This window comes from Lineus longissimus, chromosome 4 (assembly GCF_910592395.1).
Source record: "Lineus longissimus chromosome 4, tnLinLong1.2, whole genome shotgun sequence".
Lineage (NCBI taxonomy): Eukaryota > Metazoa > Nemertea > Pilidiophora > Heteronemertea > Lineidae > Lineus > Lineus longissimus.
The window spans coordinates 864,876-887,309 of record NC_088311.1 but is presented as its reverse complement, the minus strand read 5'-3'; the positions used below and the strand labels follow the sequence as shown (position 1 = coordinate 887,309).

The window sequence follows — 22,434 nt, the reverse complement described above, 5'->3', positions numbered from 1 at the left end:
GATGTAGGCCATATGCCATGAAAGGTAGGCCTACCAATAATGAGGAGTTCTCCATCACAACAAGGTGCTACTCGATATCCCTCAGAAAACCAATATGTCGTAATACATTCAATACTCTTCACATTGTGCACCTCTTGTTTCCAATTAATTCCAGGGGAGGTGTCTCTCACCATGGCCCCCTTTGATATTGGGAAGCCAGTTTCCAGATGGCGTGCGTCATAGTTCAGTAGTTAGGTCTCTATTCAATGTTCAAGTCAGGAAGACCCTGTATTATGTCACAGCCTGTTTAAAGGACCCTATTTCAATTGAGATGTACACGATGACCAATTTCAGTAGGTAACTACCCCTCAAAGGGCAAAGGGGTTCTCAGTGGAGTTGAGAGAGATCTACCCCTACAATGGCAAAGGGGTTCTCAGTGGAGTTGAGAGAGATCTACCCCTACAATGGCAAAGGGGTTCTCAGTGGAGTTGAGAGAGATCTACCCCTCCAATGGCAAAGGGGTTCTCAGTGGAGTTGAGAGAGATCTACCCCTACAATGGCAAAGGGGTTCTCAGTGGAGTTGAGAGAGATCTACCCCTACAATGGCAAAGGGGTTCTCAGTGGAGTTGAGAGAGATCTACCCCTCCAATGGCAAAGGGGTTCTCAGTAGAGTTGAGAGAGATACAAACCGGGGGGTACAAACGCTATCCCTGAAAAGGAAGGAACTTTTCTTAGTTACTGATTAGACTGTCATTAGTCTATAGCTTTTCTACACCGATCCTTTCCTGTAGGTTTATGATGGGTGGAATGGCCAAATTAAAGATTACAATCACCTGAGGACAACCATGTCAACCTGGTGAGTATGCCAATACAAACAGGTAACCAACCATCAAGAGCCTATAAAGGACATTTTTTTCGGGTAAGTAGGCCAATACACGTGTCTGAAGAAAGGACAAACTCATGATCATATTCAAAACAACTTGAAATAGTTGGCTGTCATATTCCATATATAGGCCAGGGGAGTTCAATGCACTCCATCTGAGGAATAAGATGTGAGAAAAGGTCAAATTGGAGTCAGGTTCGACTATGTCCCCTCCCCCTCTCTTCCCCCTCATTGTAAAATGGGACTGCCAAAATTGCCCTCAGCTGCAAAAACCAAATGGTTCTTAGGGTTCTCACACATCAACCACTTTAAATGAACCAGCCAAGAATCCTCACCAATCATTCACTCATTAGGCCATCATGAATATGACAGCCAAGAAGCCTCACCAATCATTCACTCATTAGGCCATCATGAATATGACAGCCAAGAATCCTCACCAATCATTCACTCATTAGGCCATCATGAATATGACAGCCAAGAATCCTCACCAATCATTCACTCATTAGGCCATCATGAATATGACAGCCAAGAAGCCTCACCAATCATTCACTCATTAGGCCATCATGAATATGACAGCCAAGAAGCCTCACCAATCATTCACTCATTAGGCCATCATGAATATGACAGCCAAGAATCCTCACCAATCATTCACTCATTAGGCCATCATGAATATGACAGCCAAGAATCCTCACCAATCATTCACTCATTAGGCCATCATGAATATGACAACCAAGAAGCCTCACCAATCATTCACTCATTAGGCCATCATGAATATGACAGCCAAGAATCCTCACCAATCATTCACTCATTAGGCCATCATGAATATGACAGCCAAGAATCCTCACCAATCATTCACTCATTAGGCCATCATGAATATGACAGCCAAGAATCCTCACCAATCATTCACTCATTAGGCAATCATGAATATGAATAAAGAGAATTAAGGGGGAACTCATAGGCAAAGAAAGTTACTGAAATAACCTACCTTCCCAAGATGGTTATGAATCCACGCAATATGAACGACTTTTCCGAGAGGACAAGGACTACACGTACTCTTCAACAATTTTCCACTCAATGACAACTCTACCATGCATAAACTGAGATATTCTTAAAAGAACTATTGTCACCCAACCCACCTATTGATAAGCTCATTGTGATTGTGATAGGGATAAGTTGTGTCCGGACAGATCTCAAATAGGATCAGGGATTTCAGTCACAAAGCCATTCACTCAAAAGGGTCATCATATTGGTAATTCAAACCTACTGGGGAGTCAGAGGGCATTTGACTGACACTTTTTAAAGTCTTTCAACAAAGGATTCCAGGAAATGTATTGTGGCCCGTAACTGATATCAATTGATATTACGGAAAACCTACCTTTTCATGTTTTATTCCAGCCATTTTATAAACGCTTATGCTCAGAGGATGAGGAGAGGTGCTCAGCAGTGGATCCATTACCTATTTTGAAGTTTAAAAGTCAATGGATGATTTACGCGTTGACCATAGGCATCACTGATTTGGCTTGAACTTGAAATGCGAAAGCAAATAGAACTCACCCATTCCGTGAATAGAGCACTAATCTGACGAGAAGTTGTCATCCGCTAACACACAATGTGACCATCCCTCGTCACCTGAAAAGAGACAAGAAACAATAACGTCAATATCAATCTACTCCCCCAACTCGTGATATCTTTACCTCAACATCATCTATTGTTAATAAGTGACTCTCCTCAAGCCTCGAGCATTGGCGTATTAATAGCATTTACCACAGCCTCATTTCAGGATCAGTCAATCAGACAGACAGAGTCATCTCTCAATATTGAATCAGTTCAGGAGTGCCGAGCCGAATCGACTGGTAGCCACTTTCCAAATACAAACTGGGGGAAAGGCCCTCACATGCTTTGATGCTGTTATCACTTTGGAATCAAAAGGAAACCTAGTATGTTACCAGGAAGTCAACATCTCCATCACAAGAGCATCACTCTGACAGCCAGCCCTTTTGACTTGGTCATTACTCTGACAGCCAGACTACTCCAATAGGTCTAGACACTTATTGGCACCAAGGCCAGTGACCCACATGCTGTTTCCTAGAGGGTTTATCTTCAAGGGTCCAGCATGACAAATATCGTTCAAAGGTGGGTAATTGTAAGTATTGGGTGTACCAATCAATTAGTTACCAGGTTTCCCCCTCAAGTATACTCGACTGCCTCCAGTAACACTCCTACCAACTCATCAGATCACCCAATATTGCCTCAAGGCAGAGGTAGCGTCGCTGCAGTTTCAAATTGGATTGTATCGGCTTGTTTATTCTCTCTTTGGTCGCAGACACAAGTCTTGATAAAGTACTCTTACTCGTATACAACCTTGCCCCCATACTAGTGATAGTCTGAAGCAAGCCATAAACGCAGGGACCATTCCAAGACTTGGAGAAACAGGGGACACAGGGCCTTTATCTTTTAAATATCCATGGTCGAATTCAAAGATTTTTCGAATGTTGAGCTTACATGATCCATTTGAAGATTTTCCTGCAGAGGAACAGGTCGGGAGTGGCCCTTGGATCTGTGCCCAGACCAAGAGTTATGATGTCTAAAAAATATCAAGACCACAACCACAAAACAACAAAACCCTCCTGCCTTTCGAAAGGGTTGCCTTGGAGGCCGATATTAGGAGAACTAATGGAGAAACGACAACCTCAACTTGGGCATTGGAGAAATATCATCTTCTTGAAGAAATAATGACCACATTTCAGCAATACATTATGTTATTTTCCCTGTTATTTGATCTGTGAACTAAGAGAGGGGGAAGAAACAAGACCACACATTCCAAGGTTGCGATAATGGTATGGTTTTTGTCTGCGGTTACGCGATTGGTGGCTTACTCATCTTTCAGAAGTCTTCGTTATCACAAACCGCCATCGAACATTTCCAAAACTTTCAAAGTTGCTTCACCGCCCCAGGTTAATCACACAGATTAATAACAGGCTTTTCAAATTGTTGAGCAGAGTTCATAGCCAGAGAGAGTAGATAGTATCACTTAGGATCACATCGAAAGTTTGGTGTTTGAGTGTTAAGCGTTGGCAGCAACCCAAAGGAATAAAGCCCAGGAAGGGTCTCAGTCAGTTAACTGTGGCCCCGGTCTAGGAAAGCCTATGCTTGGAAAACGTCTGTTCTTACTCCCACCAGAGAATATCTTGCTTTGAGCTCAATTCTAGCCGACCACATTACACCTTTGATTTGTTTACCAAAGAGCCTGAAGTTTCAAACACAATACAGGAGAAAACCTCCTACACATCTTAAATGTCAGGAAATGCTCGATAAAATGATTATGACTGCACTTATTGCCATTTTCGAATGAGGCAAAAGGTTATCTTCCATTCAGTGTCTTTTTCATGTGGTGTCGGAAATAATTTACAACCACAACCTATTCTGTCCCTTCAGGGAACATGGTTTGCTATTGAATACTATATGAATGGCATTGGCAATGTTTTCACTCAAACATAGTTATTACAGTATCTTTCAATCTAGGTACTTGTCTCAGATATCATCCCATGATGAAGTATATTTCAACATCCGCTCTTCCACACAACTGCTTCTGTCCTTGTCCTTCTTGTCCCTGCCTCCTGAGGAGCCAAGGATTGATGTATTAACTAGAGAAGTGACAGACCAGATGGCGCTGACCCCAGCAATCTCACTGGCATTGTCCTTGTGAGAACATATGAAGGCAAACAAATCTCCAAGTAGGAATCAATCTGAGGGTCATCAATAAACCCAGGAAATACTCCTTTGGATATTTGGACACCTGAGGTATCAGTTGGGTCCTTGACAGAAATTTGTGTGTATGTGAGTTGAATGTGTCATCAGGACTACCAGCTGTGTAGGTACCTTGAGCAGTGACCAACGAAATGGCATTGACACATGCCATACTCCGCAAGTCTGCCCTAAGATTCAGCCCAGAAGACAAATGGAGGGTCCTGGTGTCCTTATCAGTTAGGCCCACAGTAAAAGGAACTCTGTGTATGATGAACTCGTCATCGGACATTTAGCTGTGACAGTACCTCGCAGACACTTAAATGAGCCTGCCAAATTGTTTATGGTTTTGGTCACTGAAGCATAATTAACCAGCAGTTGTTTTATTGGCAATAATCAGGACTTCAAAGGCACTAGCTGGCACAGTGCCCCAAGTAATGGCACTTAAAACAGTCTGTCCACGGTACATACATTACTTTAGGTCATCGGGGCAAGGATCAGACCTCACAGCTGTTACAGTACCTTGTGAGGTAACCGACATATGGTAAATCTTCCAAATTGATTATGAAAACAGTAGCTTTTGGGACCCATGTCCTACATGACGCCCTTCGTTGATGTAGAATCTCTTACAAGTGAACAATAAGGCACTGATCAGGACTTCCAGCTGTTACAGTACCTTGCGAAGTGGCCATCAAAATGCCACTTGAAACAATCACCCAAGTCGTTTATAATACAGGTCCGAGTCTCTGCTGCCATCACAGCATCACAAGTGGTGATCGTGGCAAACTTGTCTCCTGAGCCACATCCATCAGCTCATGAAGGAAACACAAATGGTCATCAATAAGGTGAGCTTCTTTGGACAATCAGGTGGCAGGAAATACTTGGATGGATGGTGGCCCTATCAGCAACATTTCAAGCAGCTGGGTCACTCTTTGGACGTGTCAAATCTTCTTGGGTATGCCATCAAGATTGCTGGACCAAAGGCAAGAAACGCACCCATTTGATCTATATTATTGACACTAAATTCATTGAATTGGCCAGTCAGCCTGGGATCACTGACAGCAAAAGCTAGCTTATGACACAAGTCAGAGAGTATCCCAGTGAGACAACTCAATCTGTCTGCAAAGTACCGGAACTCTGTATGAGCACAGATTTCCCATTTGCGTTAGTCCATCATTCGCTATAAGGCAAAGGAGCAAGTTGAGATAGTATTGTGCAGTGATAGCCACAAATGAGTCAGTAGTGATATGTATTATGGATGAGGTTGTGAAGCACTTGGGCGGAGATGTAGTACAACAAATGAGTCCCTTGTTGGACATCGATCAGGAAACGCTACGACGGTCATTGATGGAACAGAATCTTCATGTCCTCAAGGATCAATCATTTGCACCATCGAGAGAGGAAATGACGAGAGTTGGTGAGGCTACAGCAAGGAGGAACTCAATGCTGAGCTGGTATTAGGCTGGTACCCATGAGGGGAGGAAATCAAACATTGGTACAAGTTTCATTTCAGAGTTGACAGATCGACAGACAGACAGAGTCGGTTTGCATTCCGTACACTGTAGGAGAGATCGCATCAAACGTATGATTTTCAAAGAGGCAGCAGATCATGCAGGTGATTCATCCAAGCAATTACTCCTAAATCATTGAAATGAGACTGCAGATGACTTTATACCTCAGGCTAAACAAAATGTTTGCTGACTACTCAAAGTTGTTTGTACATTTCTCAATTGGATACATCAAGGAAAGGTCGAGATCATTTGATAATCCTCAGTGAAATCAATTTTGATCTCCAAATGGCAGCAATAAGTCAAGTGTCTGTTACACTTTGTGAAGTGATTTCCGAACAGCCTGAGGCGGAAGTGTTCGGTTTGACTGCTCTGTAAGTTGCTGAAGATCAATAAATGCTTATTGAGATCTGAACATAACAAAACCTTGCGACAACACATTTCACTTTGCTGAGAAAAGGCTCAGCATCTAAAACCTGCCAGAGGTGTAGGAACAGCACGAAATGCCAGTAATTAAGTCGAAGAAACTCAATAATCCTCATATCAATCTACAAGTGCCAATAACCATGAGGTTGGTGCCACATGGCACCCAAGTAGCCAAATGAATGAAGGGATAAGTGGGGTGTGTGTGGTAGGCCAAGAAGAAAATGCTTCTCTTGATGGCATTCAATCAAATTGAGCAGGGAATCATTCTAGAATCTCTCACTTCTCATATCAAAGAATCAAGCCAGGCTCTTAAGCTATGACATGATAACTTGAGAGATGACACATACGTTACCAGATGTTACCCCATGTTCATGCTTCAATGTGACAGCAGGCATAACTGACAAACAACAAGGATTAGAATGCTACAAGTTTCTTGAGATGTTAAATCTTGAAAGTGAAATCAGAGTTCTTCCATGCATAGAGCCAAAATCAGGGTACAAAAAGCCTCATTTCACCCCAAGCAGATCAGGACGTTTCACCAGCTCATTGCAATCATGGCGTCATGCCTACCAGAAACTGACTTAGCCCTAGCATTATCCTGGCGAATTTGAACGTAGTGAATTTCACAGTAGAATAAGCAAATTTGTGCCTCATTGAACATTACATATTTCATAGGACTGGGTCACTGAGTATACGCGTCTTGGTGGAAAAATCCTGGCGGGACCTGATTTGTTTTTATTGGAAAACTAAATGAAAAAATTATCTTTTATCCACAAGAACAGCGGAAGTTATGAGATGCGGTCGATTGAAAAATTGCTAGATTATTTCAATGCTGCAGGACGCTTTTTTCATTCTATCAAAGGAAATTTTTCTCGTTCTTACGCAAATAAAATTTGGAAAGCTTTGTGAAGTAATGAACTCATTTTGGTTCTGTTTGGTTTGTTTTATTGGTATCGACAACTTTTTTACATTCGCACATAAAACACATTCCACATTTCATATCTGATTTGTCGAATTTTGTGAGTCCACACCGTTAAGATTGGGTTCAGTTGGGGCAAGTTTTCATCTGATTTGTGGGTGACCCATACTTTGTATACAAGGGGCGAGAATAAATCAATGTCATTATATCATACAGACAATCTTTTTGATACTTTACAAATGCCTTCACCGAGAAATGCTTTCTTTGTCATCAGAGCAGACATTAGTGTTCGTAAAGGGACAGGCAGTGATTTTCATGAAAGGAAAACTTCCATGTAAATGCTTATATTTGGTCCTAGATTGTGTATATTGTATTCAGATGAAATATGAAATATGAAATAATAAGATTGCTCTCAAAGGCATATGCCGTGTCTGCTTTTAGGCCAATCATCTGGAACGCTCACTGAAAAGATGGCCTACACAATGCATAGTTTTCTTATAACAATGGGAAAATCACCTAGAGTACATTTGATTTGGATTCACCCAATTAAACATCTATAACTCTAGTCTAGCTTCTTGCAAAGTGAGTAACATGTCAAATGTATCCAACTCGATACCCATCATCTGGTTTCGGTTCTGATCCTGGTAATAACAGACTGCTGCCAATATATGAAGGGGTCACTTTTAGTAACTGGACCATCATTGGATTGCAATGCCATGGCCACGGTTTTCATATTGGCATGCAGAATTTTGCCAGTCGTTTACAATTTGACCAAGTCATTTGTCATTAAAACAATGCCACGTCAATATGAGCTCAACAGCTAGCATTGTTTTCATTGTCATATGATCGGTTGGTTTAATTTTCAACAAGCTGATGCAGAATTCGCTAATGGACGTCCAAGAGAGCTGCACTAAAAGTATTCGCTGTACACAACCCGAGTGTAAACAAAGTACGTTAGAACTTGGTGAGGCACACTGGTTTTAATGAAATGGCCAGGGCCATTGTGCTCACCTCATGTGGAGGAAAGATGGATAAAGAGCATGGTATTGTGTCATGTAGTGTTAGGTTTGATGTAGGTCCAAGCAATTACAATTTCCCCAAAATGGCCAATTTACAGTACATTCGACCTCTGTGACCTTGAAAAGTAGGTCAAATCAAAGAAGACCCGGGTGACACATTGAATGGTTGTTAGAATTAGATGTACCTATGATATAAAATTGGTGCCAATCGGGCAAGTCATTACTAGGAATAATGGCATTTTGAAGAATTTAGGATTTGGCCCCCTCCCTGGAGGCCAAACGGCAAATCAGATTGCACCAAACTTCGGTACCTAAGATCACCTGACCAAGGGGTACATGTGTACTTAATTTGTGATCAATAGTCATTGCAGTTAAGAAACGTGCCATAGTTACGGCCTGACGGTGAATTTACGCCATTTGACCTCTGTGACCTTGACAAGAAGGTCAAATTAAAAACCTGTGTGACATATACTGTATGGTGGTTAGATGTACCCATGATATCAAATTGGTGGCAATCGGGCAAGAAGTTAAGGAATAATCACATTTTTAAGGTTTTTGGATTTTGCCCCCTGGTGGTCAAGTGGTGAATCATATTGGACCAAACTTCGGTCCCTGAGATCACCTGACTAAGGGGTAAATGTGTACCAAATTTGGTATCAATAGTCATTGCAGTTTAGAAACGTGCCATCGTTACATCCTAACGGCCAATTTACACCATTTGACCTCTGTGACCTTGAAAAGGAGGTCAAATCAAAAACCCGGAGGATATATGATGCACCTTTGCTAGAAGTACCTACCATATTTTTTTCAAAATTTCCCGACTACTATTAAGGGGGATATTGCTTATTTTCACTTTTAACGTTTGGCCCCCTGGTGGCCAAACCATGAAACGAATCGGACCGAAACTTGGTCTCCAAGGTGTCATTACATAAGGGTACATGTGTACCAAGTTTCAACTCAATAGCTCTAACAGTTACGAAACGTGCCCTGCTAACGGACGACGGACGACGACGACGACGACGACGACGACGACGACGACGACGACGACTACGACGACGACGACGACGACGACGACGGACGACGGACGCCACGGTATGGGATAAGCTCACCTCTGCTAAGAGGTGAGCTAAAAACTAGAATGAAATAGGCCTATGATATATAGAAAATGATAATTCAAACAGTATGGTATATAAAAATGCCTCGGTCTGACTGTTAACAACAAAGCCACATGAAATAATCAAACATAAAGTGACTCAAAACAGATCATGTGCTTGCAGTGCTCTTATAGTATTCATTGTTGTGGTCGCTATAGTACCCCTCCCTCATTGGCCTAAATAGCCTGAGGGAGGAATCAATGATGTCGTCAGATAATATTTCAACATGGTTGTGCTAAGAAAGTGGATTTAAGCAGCTAAGTTGATCAGTATGAGTAAAAACTGGAGAGAGATTGAATTGCATTAGTTTTTGGAAAAAGAATGTTTGGGTTCAGCAAGACTGGGTTAGACAGCTGTTTCATAGCCCCGTGGCCGGCTCAGGAATGCATGAGACTGTCCATGGGACACCAGGCTGTAGCTCGCAGCAGACACATTCACAATACAATTATCTCTTTAACCCTGCAAACATGCTGATCAAATAAATGTATGATTGAGTGGTGATTAGCGCCATTACCAATAACATTTTCAGCCTATCGCTCCCGGGTTACGAGATATTGATCGATTTCCATTAGAGTCCTAATCCATACTTAGCCAGTAAGTCACAGGGGACACACGGAAATCTCTTGTCTTTGGCCCCAAGCATGACCTGTTTGCCTTTGAAGTGGTTGGACGTGACATCAAGTTTCTCACTTGCTTGAGCCGAGGTGGTATTTCAACTTACTACATGTAGAGGAGTATCACCAACCCAAGTCCATCATTTACTGCTAAGGGCTCTGTGGCAGTGGCTGCCAGCAGGAGCTGGTAGTTCTCTTTGATGTCACAACTGGTCAGCCAGGATACACCAGATGATCACAATCTCATCAGGTGACGCAGACATGCAACCAAAGTTATACGCCAAGAACTCCGGACCCATGAATCCCTCAGCATTGAAACAAGACAGAAGAGGGCACCACTGTGGTACTCTTACGTGAGAAGGCCAGCAGTTGAAGCCCAGCTCGGGGGTGTGCAGGCTCCACGAGAACTGACACAAGACAGAAGACAAGGGAGAGGGTGATTCATCCATTTCTATAACCTATAAATGTTTAAAGGCCAGGCTACTTGGTCATCATTTAAAATCCAATACGTCTGTGTTTATTAGCCATAAATGTCAAAAGAAGCACGGGGGAAAAGTGGACAAATGTCATGCCATTTAAAACTGACCGTATCAGAATTTAACAAACTAATCAATGAAGCCTAATGTCAAATGATGACATTATGTTCAAACGTCTTCTCTCTCGATTATAAGATCATAAGCAATGGTAAAACATCTTTATAGTAGTGTGACAAATAAAACGTCTGAGATAAAATCCACCCTTTTGCAACCCTCCTCTCTCTTAAGTACTGAGTCACAATTATCTTTTAAAGTAGGTCAGATTGTCCAAGGTCAGTACATGTAGGTCAGATTGACCTTGACTGACCTCAACCACTGTTAAATGGAACGTTCCTTTCATCACCTTGACACTGATGAAATATACTGCCTCTTTATAACTCATTCCAAGTAATGAGATAGCATCCCTCCTGCACCGACTGAGGTGACAACCACCTAATGCATCTTCACCATCACACCCTGATAAGAACGGTGTATTTCATCACTTTATCATCCCTTTGTTGCCTGTAATGGAATGATAAATAGACTTCGAGGTCTAACATTCACCCACTGGTAGGACTGATGTACCAAACTGGGAAGAAGATGCCAAGAGTAAGAGATCGCTTTACAGCGTGGAACCGGTCTTGTCATGGAGTCAGAAATGTTGAAACAGTATCCTCTTTTTACTGTTGATGTACTTTGATGAGCTATTTTGGTGCTCATTGATTTACAATATACATTTCAAGCATGAAACCCAAACAATGCTTGAAGCGACGGCGGTCGATCTCATCTCTCAGCGCCACAGCACATCTTCTTCTTCGATCAGGATATAATTGTAGAATTATCATTTCAATCAAACTGAAATCTCCAATCTAAAGTGAACACTGCATCTCCTGGGGTGATTTAGCATACACCTGGGACCTGAGCCTAATCACATATTCATTGGAAACATATCCTCAATCACGATGGTGTGATATGATCAGCCGAGTAATGCTCTCGATTTATAACACTTACCCCACACCCAATGATCGGACGGCAAACTAACCAATTCAGATACACTTGGTTGGTTCTGTTCAAAGTTTGCAGGGAAACAATACTCAGAAGGTGGTTACTCTGAGTGAAGATAAAGCATCAACATGAATGATAAAACATCAGTTTGGTTGTTGTGAGATCAGATCCGAAGGCTTCGTCATGATTCACCAGAAACAAGAGTGTTTCAGGCAGTGGTAAAGTGGATCCAGTCTCCAACCATTACACTTCAAACACTCAACGACCTTCTACTCCACATTATCCCTTTTTTACGTCCAGATCGTGCATCATATAACAACCTCCCACTCCATGTACTACAAAGCAACAGACACAAGACCTTGAAAGCCCACGCATCAAACAGGCTCCCTTATTCCACCACTTGGTCTTGCATGGTATCAATGATTTTTTGGCTGCTTAATTTGATAAGTGTTTATTGAGCAAGTTCGCCTTTTCAAAGAGAAAGTTTCGAATCAAATCACATGACTTCCAATCGAAGACTGCAGAAAGGCAAAGGAAAGTTGAGGAGGTTTTCACCCACAATGCTGAAAAGGAGCGCTACTTTCGAAAAACGACAAGCCAAATACTACACAAACACATTTCAGTGTTAGAGGAATTGTACGCACACCCTTCCACCCACGGATCAAGATGGCCATCTATATTGGAAAAAGATGCCAATTATATTAACATGGAGGCGTGCACTCAGTATTTCGGGATCCGATAAAGGTGTAAAAAAGACGCCAAAATGTTAGAAAAAGAGAACAGGGTGTGACAATTGGTGAGGACAAATTTCGATATTTCTTTTTCATGCACTTTTTTCCTGGCTCAACTTCAGGTCAAATGATCTTGCCACTCCACAATGAAATTAGCAACTGGTTAGTGCCTCAGGAGCACGTTCCCTTGAACTACATTATTCTCCCATTCACAGAAACATGACCTTTCAGTGAGTGATAGCTTCTCAGCAATGGTTCGATTGTGTTTAGGAATGCTCCACCCGAGGCAGATCACCACCATGCAAGCTTCTCATACCTTTGATCTCCCTCTTTAATCAATAACACCATTCTATATCATCCTCAAAGGTTACGCTAACACTTGTATCGTATACATTTCTCATTCAAAAAGAGCTTTTATTGGGAAAATGCTACTCTTTTGTGCAGCACACCATTATTTTGACATGGTGTGGGTGATATTGGAGAAGGCTAATGACATAGTCTTCAGGTTTTCATTTCATTGCAAATATAGACTCTGGTTTAATGAAGTTTTCATTTCAGAAATACTTGAGATGATATAATGTGTACAATGACAGAAGCAGTTGTACTGACAGTGTTTTTTTCTTCATCAGCAGGAAGAGAATGGTGTACATTGCAAGGCATGTGTACCCCGGATGGACGCATATTGATTTACTTGTTCCTTGGTGATCAGTTTTGAGTTTTGGGTATCAATTTTTTTAAGTTCAATCAATCATCTCTTATCATGCATTCATCTTGCCTCACAAATGATCAACTATAGGCTAGAGACGACTGATGGACCACTACTGAGCTCTTATCATCACCAGCTGCAAATACTCGCCAAGCAGTCAAATTTCTTACTGCATGAAAACGAGTCAAATATATCAGATGCAGGAAATTTATTAGAGCCAGTTATTGGCAAATATAACTCAATCAAAGTCACAATATGTTGAGATGACACCACAAGAACTGACAGGCGGTATGCACATACAAGAGACATTATTGAGAACGCCTGCAGACATTATATGATTTATCACACGGATGTTCTTGGTCATCAAGTGCATCCTAACGTACTGCTCATTACTGAAGGGGCAAAACAGCCGCAGCTCTGTATCAGAACAGTTGCATACAAACTATCACCTGTAATTTGTTCATGGCTTGGGAGAGAAGTAAATTAGGATTTTTTGTGTGTCTTACAAGGTACTTTTTCAACTAACATCAGCTGTGTCAGCTGTTATTGGTGTTGTTTATGTTACACACAGGAAACAGTGAGTGATCAGCCAGCTGTAACAGGTCCACCATCATTCACTTTTTCCAGGAGGGGTAAAGAGATGACATTGTACATGTTTTTCAACAGTAAATGCAGGAGCAGACATGGATTGGTGTGGCGAGGAAAAAAAGATTAAAACCACTCTCTAAAATATTTAGCCACCATGTAATGACTAAAACATAATCCTATAGATTATCTTTTCATCAAGTCAATTATTTCTGATTGTTTTCCAATCTACAATTAAAAAGTCAAGAGTTTTTCATTCAAGTTTCACACCTTTAATGTGCATAATGTACATGCATAGATCACAAGTCAGACAGCCCACTCCCCAAGTCCCTGAGACCCTATAGTATCTCTTATCTAACTGACTAGATTCAATAAGGCCTCAATTGTTAAAACCACTCTTCCATGTTAATTTTACAATTTTGTCAGTACCAAACCAAGGTACCAAACTAAAGGTTTCTTAGTATTCCAATCTGAAACTATTGCTTTGTTTGAATTGGTCCAAGTGCTGAGTATGACACTATTGTTGGCAATACATGGACTGATTCATAATTGGAGTGATTGACAGCTGACAATGGACAATTATTAGAAAGGCTTCTGTGTATGACATAAGAACTAACTGGCAGTTTGAACTGGTTTGCATAGCTTCACATGCATTGGACCAGGAGAGTCACCATGATAGTTCTCTGCTTTGTGCTGCCAGTTTTGAAGATTTCACAGATATGGTAAAGTATCCTTAGCCATAGGTTTGTATACTTGCACCACGACCAGTCTTTAGATTGAGTAATTAATGTGGAATCTCTGGATACCTCTGTTCTGCTTTTGGTTCCCTTAAAGTCAAGTTTGGTAAGACAAAACTTAAACATGAAGGATCCATGTGTGTCATATTACATTAAAAAGATGTTTTAATTTCAAACAATCATTCTCTTGGCTCCACTATCCCGACTGCGGTGTAGCACCCGACTATAACTAGCATGAATAGGGAATACGCTGGTTATGGATGTCAGATCGTGGTTCCCTGATATTTGCAAACAATTTCACTGGGCGTAACCCACGCGGCGACACCAAGGACCGCTGGCTGATCTATCGATATGTTCGTAGCAGGGTGTCAAAGTCGGGGAGAGAAAGGGCCACTCGTCTCTTGTAGGGGGTTCATTTGGAAGTGTTTGCATTTGTTAGCCTAATAAACACAAGATTTTGATCCATGTCTCGGGTGTCTTTGAGAGAACTGATCACACACAATTCCCAACCTACTCGTCAGCCAGCTGACAGATTACCTGGGTCGAACGTGTTGCTGAGATGTTTTTGAAGAGATACTTGTGGGTGTTGGAGAGATTTCTTGTTTAAACAGTACCATTCTGCCCCCTCTAAGGCATAACAGTGGTAACTTATAAACACAAGAGTTTAATCCTTGTCTCGGGCGTCTTTGAGAGAACTGATCACACACAATTCCCAACCTACTCGTCAGCCAGCTGACAGATTACCTGGGTCGAACGTGTTGCTGAGATGTTTTTGAAGGGATACTTGTGGCTGTTGGAGAGATTTCTTGTTTAAACAGTACCATTCTGCCCCCTCTAAGGCATAACAATGGTAACTTGATTGAATGAAGGTGAAATGAAATCCTTCAGTCTCTGGTAATGGTATGGCAGAGAAAAGAGCAATCGTGGGAGTAATGGTCCTTTGGTATCGGGACTTGATTCGCACTGCCCAGGAAATGGAAATGGCTTAGAAAAGAATTGGGACTGAATTGACAAGTCCTTGATGTGGGGGAGAAGGCTTGGCCAGCGACAGCTGGGACTTTCAAATGGTCTGAAATGCCAAGTGCAGTGGCGTAGTATGTGCTCTCCTTTTTTTCAATGGAAAGGTTACTGGATTCAGTACTTCAGAAAGATCTGGCACTAATTCCAACTCGTTCAGTTTCAGAGCATAGATGCCACATTGACCCGTCAACAACCTGCCGTGACAGTCATTCCGTCAGCCAGAAAGAGTCTCCTTCCCTCTTCTACAGTACCGAATTAAGGTAGTAATACTTAAGATTTAGACCGAGATTTAGATTATATTTAAGAGCATAAAGAATATGTGCTGTAATTTCCTACCAAGCTGGTGTAATGTTGGTGTAATGACAGGACTTGCATGTGAAGGATTGCGGGGCGTTGTCGATGATTTCATTGATGTATGTGTGCCATATTACTTTGAAAGATGTTTTAAGTTTAAATAATCATTCACTTGGCTCCACTATCCCGACTGTGGTGTAGCACCCGACTATAACTGGCATGAATAGGGAATACGCTGGTTATGGATGTCAGATCGTGGTTCCCTGATATTTGCAAACAATTTCACTGGGCGTAACCCACGCGGCGACACCAAGGACCGCTGGCTGATCTATTGATATGTTCGTAGCAGGGTGTCAAAGTCGGGGAGACGAAGGGCCACTCGTCTCTTGTAGGGGGTTCATTTGGAATTGTTTGCATTTGTTAGCCTATATAAACACAAGATTTTGATCCTTGTCTCGGGTGTCTTTGAGAGAACTGATCACACACAATTCCCAACCTACTCGTCAGCCAGCTGACAGATTACCTGGGTCGAACGTGTTGCTGAGAAGTTTTTGAAGAGATTCTTGTGGCTGTTGGAAGGACTTCTTGTTTAAACAGTACCATTCTGCCCCCTCTAAGGCATAACAGTGGTAACTTATATAAACACAAGACTTTCATCCTTGTCTTGGGTGTCTTTGAGAGAACTGATCATACACAATTCCCGACCTACTCGTCAGCCAGCTGACAGATTACCTGGGTTGAACGTGTTACTGAGATGTTTTTGAAGAGATACTTGTGGCTGTTGGAATGACTTCTTGTTTAAACAGTACCATTCTGCCCCCTCTAGTCCATTTAGTCTGAGGCATAACAGTGGTAACTTCATTTAACATAGGTGATTTGAAATCCTTCAGTCTCAGGGTGTGGCAGAAAAACCAGCAGAACTTTTCCTATTAAGTAATTCACTTTGGGTAAGGCGATTACTTACAAACACCAGACTAACTAATGTCCTCTTCTTCTTCAGCGTTTGCTCTGCACTTAGAGGTGATTTTCTCCAGGGAGTATTCCTCCTCCAAGGCGGGATGAGCGTATTTGCATGCCACTACGGTCGGACGCCAATTGGGTTATTGACCTAGTGACTTCGACTTCGGCCAGGCCAAGTGACTCAGACTTCGGCCAGAGGTAGAGTCCACGCTGACTGGACAGGACTGTGAAGAGCCAAGTATTTTATATTCTTGAAAGCCATGCTGGTTCATCTAGAAATACAATCCCGGGTTCAACCAGAAATACAATCCCGGGTTCTCCCTGGGATCAAACCCGGGCTCTATTGGTAGCCAGCAGTGTTAACCAAATGCTAGGCTATGATGCTCCTTGCTAACTAATGTCACACTTCAGTGCTTATTCTGCATGTTCTAGTTGAAGTAAATGAATTCACCAACTGTCCTCTGCAGGGCACAGATATTCAACAAACAAAGGACTGATCAACGAAAATCTGTGGTAAATCTCTCAGGGAGCAATCATATTTTCACATTTCACTTTCTCCCGAGGCACATAACACGCCGTAACCAAGGAAACAGTGTAATTAACTGTAAGGTGTCACACCATGTATTCAAACATGTTAAAGAAACAATGGTAAAAATGTGGGCAGAGCAAGATCAATATGGAAAATGTCACCACAAAAGCCCTCTCGGTGATCAGGGTTGTCCACTACCAGTATGCTTTTTGATGCCGCACCAAGATAACTTCTCTTTTCCATTTCAGCAGTGAACTGGACCGATTTTGCAGCCAATCGGTCAAAACTGAAATGACTGGGTCAAATATTGTGAGGACACCGGTCTGAAGAAACACTGCAAGACGTTACTCAACTGCTCGAATGGTAATACTTCACTGCTTTCATTCACCTGCGGAGATTATCATCCAAGATAAGACCGGCCCATAAAATCTGCAAGGCGAACCATGGTGATAGATCGTAAGAACTTTGTTCGATAAATTATTCAAATCTAATCAATCAATAGAGAGAGCAAAGGGCATTTCAGAGAGTACTAGATGCTTGTTCTTGCTGTAGCACTTGGTTTAACTTGATGGCAAAAGGTTTATCACTGCAATTTGAAATACAATGGAATAACTCACTTGAAGAACTTACTGCAACTTTAGATGTCCTATTCACAATACCACAACTACACTAGCACACAATGTCAACAATGGAATCCTCAGTGATCAGAGTATAATCCAGTCAGGAATTCAGATTAATGAACGAGTCCACTTCATATCTGGAATCTCCTTCTACATGCACAAGCTTGAGTTACTAATAAACAATTGAGGTAAGACCTGTGAATCACATGAAAGAATCTTTGTTGGACGCCATCAATCCATGCCGACTGCACCAGTGCTGTCAAGCAATGACAGCATGCACAACGAGTTATAGATTATAGAGCAGCACGCTGCTGACACCAAGCAGTCGGTGAGAGAGGTATGCCGTGTGGAATGTGATACTCTGATCGGAGTAAGGAAGTGGGTCAACATTGAAATTTTAACTGGCAAGCAATCATGCAATGCCATGACAATGGAGGCAAATGTTATCCTCGGGTACAAACTGGTAAGAATGTAAGACATCTTGATAATAACAAGTCTATTGATGCTTTGCTTCAGCCCTGGCTAGTTTATTACACTGTAATAATACAAGTTGAATAAAGAATCATATTAAATTGAGAATTCTAATTTTCGTTATTGGATTGGTTCGACAGTAGGCCTACTCTGCTGAGGACTTAGAATGTGACTGTGAGATATGTCGAACCACAAGGTTTAAAACCAGACATCGAGCCCGAGATGCTCACATACTTTTCTTCCTTTACCCACCCCATGATGACCAGCTTCCATATGGGGATGGCCATGGAAGTAACTATCGGCTCGCTGACAAAGTTGCACTGTATGATAAGTTAACACCACATACATGCACAAGTATAAACAGGTAACCGCTACTATGTCACAAACAGCAGTTTAGGCCACGAGAACGAAATATCTGGTTTACCTGATGAGGAGACCCCCCCCCCTCCCACCCCATCGTATGTGCCCATATACTGGATGGACCAGCATCATACATGTCATAATCATTCTATGATAATTCGACAAGACCAGCTCGGACAACCAACTGGAAGTCATGGAAAACGACCCGACAGGTGATCAAAGATATCATATTCATACATACCATTCAAGCCTGTGTTATCATTTGCTTCACTCTCACAAAAATATATACATTTGAATGAGTAAAAGTCCAAATAAAAGGGGAATCAAAGATTTTCAGTGTCAAAAAATTTCGTCGTTTTCACCATCATTTGTAAACCTTTGAAGACCACCCCTTCGGGCCGGTTCGCGACAAGCTAGGAATCCTCAACGGAAATGACACAAACAACTACTTACAATCTCTATTTAAAAGGTACAATAGTTGGCTTCAAGCTTGTATCTTTGTCAAATGTAACCGCCATTTTGTGCAGGATTTACACTTTAACCGAAAAATGCCGAATAGTTCCGACAAATTCCGAATAAATTTTGGTGTAAAAAACAATATCTGCCTTTAAAAACATAAAAATCTGCTATTTTTTCCCTAAATTTCTCCTTTTGGTTGACAGAAACATGATATCCTTTTACTTTTGAGTAAAAACATTTTAGAACTGTATTTTACACTGCGGAAATTTAGCATCTGGTAGAGAGTAAATTGTCTATATATTCATACGCATGGCGTGGCCATACAGCAGAGTTGAAAGCTTACGCGATCAGTGACTGACAGCGCGGAGAGTGTGCCGTAGTCTATTTTGAAGTGTCTTCGTTTCATCAACTAGATACGAATTTTGATTGTTATCAATAAGTATGCAGGTATAAATCGCAACTGAGTGATTAATAGGTTTATCAAGCATATTTTGAAATAATTTTGAACTTACATTTAAGGTTATTTGGCTTGTAAATAATGTTTGCTGAAGGCCGACGAATTGCCAAAACAAAGACGGTCCTCATAATTCGTGATTGTGACTGTCACAATCAGGTCACAACTGACGTACAGTAACATTAACGGATGACCACTCCCGTTCTATTCAACTTGAAGTGCAAGTTGCATGTAAGGACTATCCCAAAGAGAATACAGAGATCTCAAATTTGTGCAGGTTGGCACAACACAAGAAGATCAAAGACGTCAACTCTTCTCCTGTACACTATGAGGGGAATGGTCTTTTTTGGATTGGGATAGAGACATTTAAACGACTTTTAACATTTGTCCGTGGTACACGCATGTGCGTGAGTTTCAGAGTTGCATGAATGCCAGCCATTTTTGCTCATTCTGCTTGGTTTTCAGAGAGAAGAAAAGCAGCTGGAGGCCTCCCTCGATGCCATCACTCAGAAAGTGCGAGATCTCAAGAACTCACTGACCACGTTTCTCCTCAAGCTTGAGCATGAATATGAGGTCTTGAACTGGTAAAATACCACTCATCAATATTTGTTACAATGAGCCTGAGCCAGAATGCTGGGTTGTGACTGTCTCTCAGGATTGACTTTCTGCCAAACTCCTGCTAGGTTGTGACTGTCTCCATGTAAATACATCTCTAAGATGACTGTCTCAATTCACAATGCATCACAAACCATTGACAGTTTGGAACAGGAGAGGTGCCTGTTGAGATTCTGTTTTGAATATGTCGCTGGCTTATTAGATCAAAACTGAGAAAACTATTGACTGGCTTGTTAGGTCCAGCTTTTCAAGGACTAGTCTAAGAAATAAGAGTTCCAAGGCAGAGCCCTGGGGCCTTGACATTGGCTTTGTCTGCTGTACATTTTCATCATATTGTCTGTTTCTTATTACAGGCCAACAGTATTGGACAGCTTTGCTCTCATCTCAAGTCAGTTAAACAGTTTGAACAAGATCCTCAAGAGTGACAAATGTCCCATGTTAAGGAATCGTGTTCTGCTCGCTCTCAGATTGTCTGCCGATCATGACCCAGAACTAGAGGTAAGTAATATTTTCATGTTTCAAAACATGATTTACAGGAGGTAATGGCAGAATGACTTTGTGGAAAATGTTACATCACAAACATTATGATGGATGCCAGCTGGGGTGCTATATTACTTACCTCAGACAAAAGTGTTGTTGTCATCTGTGGATTGGTTATCCAGATTGCTACATCTTATCTTACCTTTCAGAAATTAACCGAAGGTCGAGTGCTAGCGTTCAATCATGAAGTCGTGCCGGACTATCTGCGTACAAAGCCGGAACCAGAGGTGGAGGAGCGTGTGAATCAGATGAGCGTCAAAGCCAGCCAGCTTCCTCCTGATGCCTTACAGAAACAAATCACAGCTCTCAACAAGATCTCAAATCACATCTTAGATATCATCAACACTAATCGAGAAGAATGGGAAAGTGAAGTCAGTAAGTTGTCACTCCAGTGTCATGCTATTCAAGAGATCCTACAATTACATGTTTTTCATTACTATCACTTCAAGTTAATGTTTTTTAAACATATCATTTCAGATGCAAAACAGCAACAGCCTCAGACGTCCTCTCTGACAGACACGAATGCCTTGATTGCTGCCGCAAGCTTTGGGAAAGGTTTGAAAGCATTACGCAGATCAGACAGTGGTTCCGGGGGACCAACACCACCGCCTACAATTCCTACCCCTCAACAACCACAAAGTAAGTCACCCACCCACTGCTTCATGACTCCCCATGAAACTACCCCTTGACACATCGGTTGCACAATTTGGTGGTGCAAAAACAATACCCCAGACCTTGTCCTCAGCATAAACTATGTATGTAATATATCTTGTGAAATATTGACCAGTGATTGAGCAAGCTACTTACGCTGTCTTAACTATGCAAACGGAGCAAATCTCGGATTTCAAATTGTCACCCATATCTATTGTTCTTCCAGTTCCCACCCCTAACATCAACATCAGCAAGGCACCAAGTTCAATAAAGACTACCATCAAGTCAGCTGGAGGAGTACATCCTTACCAACGGCCATGAATGTTTGGAGTGACGGTTCTTGCTTTCATGTATTCTTGGCATTGCCACGGACAGTCTGTTCACAGGTTCTATTGATGTACATGTATGTGTTGATATCTGTGTACATATGTATCTTTCCTCATGGAATAAAAGTTCTCATGACATGTACAGCCATGATTTTGTCAACTTACTTCTTGTTGTTTCTTCTGGAGGAGACCATGTTGAGCCATGCAGATGGACATGGCCTTCAGCAGTCTAAAGTATTTGTAATCAGTTGTTTTCATGACTTGCACCCTCCCCTGAGTTTGCATCCTCCCGAGGCTCCTGTTCATAGCATTTCTTAGCATTTGCCCGACGAAATGTCTCCCTGCGACTCGGAACTTCCATTTGTGCCACCAATGTCATGGGTGGGAATGTGACAGAGTCGATGAGAATATGTGTATTCCATCTCAAACAGGAGGAACCTTCAGGAAATCCTGTACTGGGCAACATATAGATCAACAATGCAAGGCTAAAGCCAAGATAAAGTGAGCTGCATGCAGTCTTTGATCAGCTTGATGCTCGCTAAGTTCAGTTCCATCTAGCTGGGCAACTTCTGAGAATGGGGAAACCTGCCTTGTCTCCACTTTCAACACT

General features: G+C 41.8%; 2 protein-coding genes and 1 long non-coding RNA gene across 7 annotated transcripts in view; 2 read left to right on the top strand and 1 right to left on the bottom strand.

Moving 5' to 3' along the window:
- Window positions 1–19,135, bottom strand: part of LOC135487301 (protein O-linked-mannose beta-1,2-N-acetylglucosaminyltransferase 1-like) — a 44,525-nt gene extending 25,390 nt beyond the window's left edge. For 2 of the 5 annotated variants that reach the window (XM_064770905.1, XM_064770909.1), the window contains exons 1-2: window positions 19,021–19,135; window positions 2,417–2,491 (exon numbers count right to left, since the gene is read on the bottom strand). The gene's annotated coding sequence lies outside the window, so the exon portion shown is untranslated. Of the gene's footprint in view, window positions 1–1,847; window positions 1,932–2,416; window positions 2,492–17,945; window positions 18,111–19,020 lie in introns of those variants that run through there. The other 3 variants (XM_064770906.1, XM_064770907.1, XM_064770908.1) reach the window with 3 other exon arrangements.
- On the top strand, window positions 14,449–17,101 carry LOC135485875 (uncharacterized). The gene is made up of 3 exons (XR_010446645.1): window positions 14,449–14,510; window positions 15,703–15,805; window positions 16,840–17,101. It is a non-coding gene; the product is annotated as an uncharacterized LOC135485875 (long non-coding RNA).
- A 461-nt stretch (window positions 19,136–19,596) lies between the features above and the next one.
- LOC135486462 (mediator of RNA polymerase II transcription subunit 8-like) lies at window positions 19,597–21,984 on the top strand. Its single transcript, XM_064769257.1, has 6 exons — window positions 19,597–19,685; window positions 20,158–20,276; window positions 20,661–20,805; window positions 20,997–21,222; window positions 21,325–21,486; window positions 21,725–21,984. Exons 1-6 carry the CDS (start codon window positions 19,680–19,682, stop codon window positions 21,817–21,819), a joined length of 753 nt encoding a protein of 250 aa, XP_064625327.1. The 5' UTR covers window positions 19,597–19,679; the 3' UTR covers window positions 21,820–21,984.
- The last annotated feature ends 450 nt before the right edge of the window (window positions 21,985–22,434 follow it).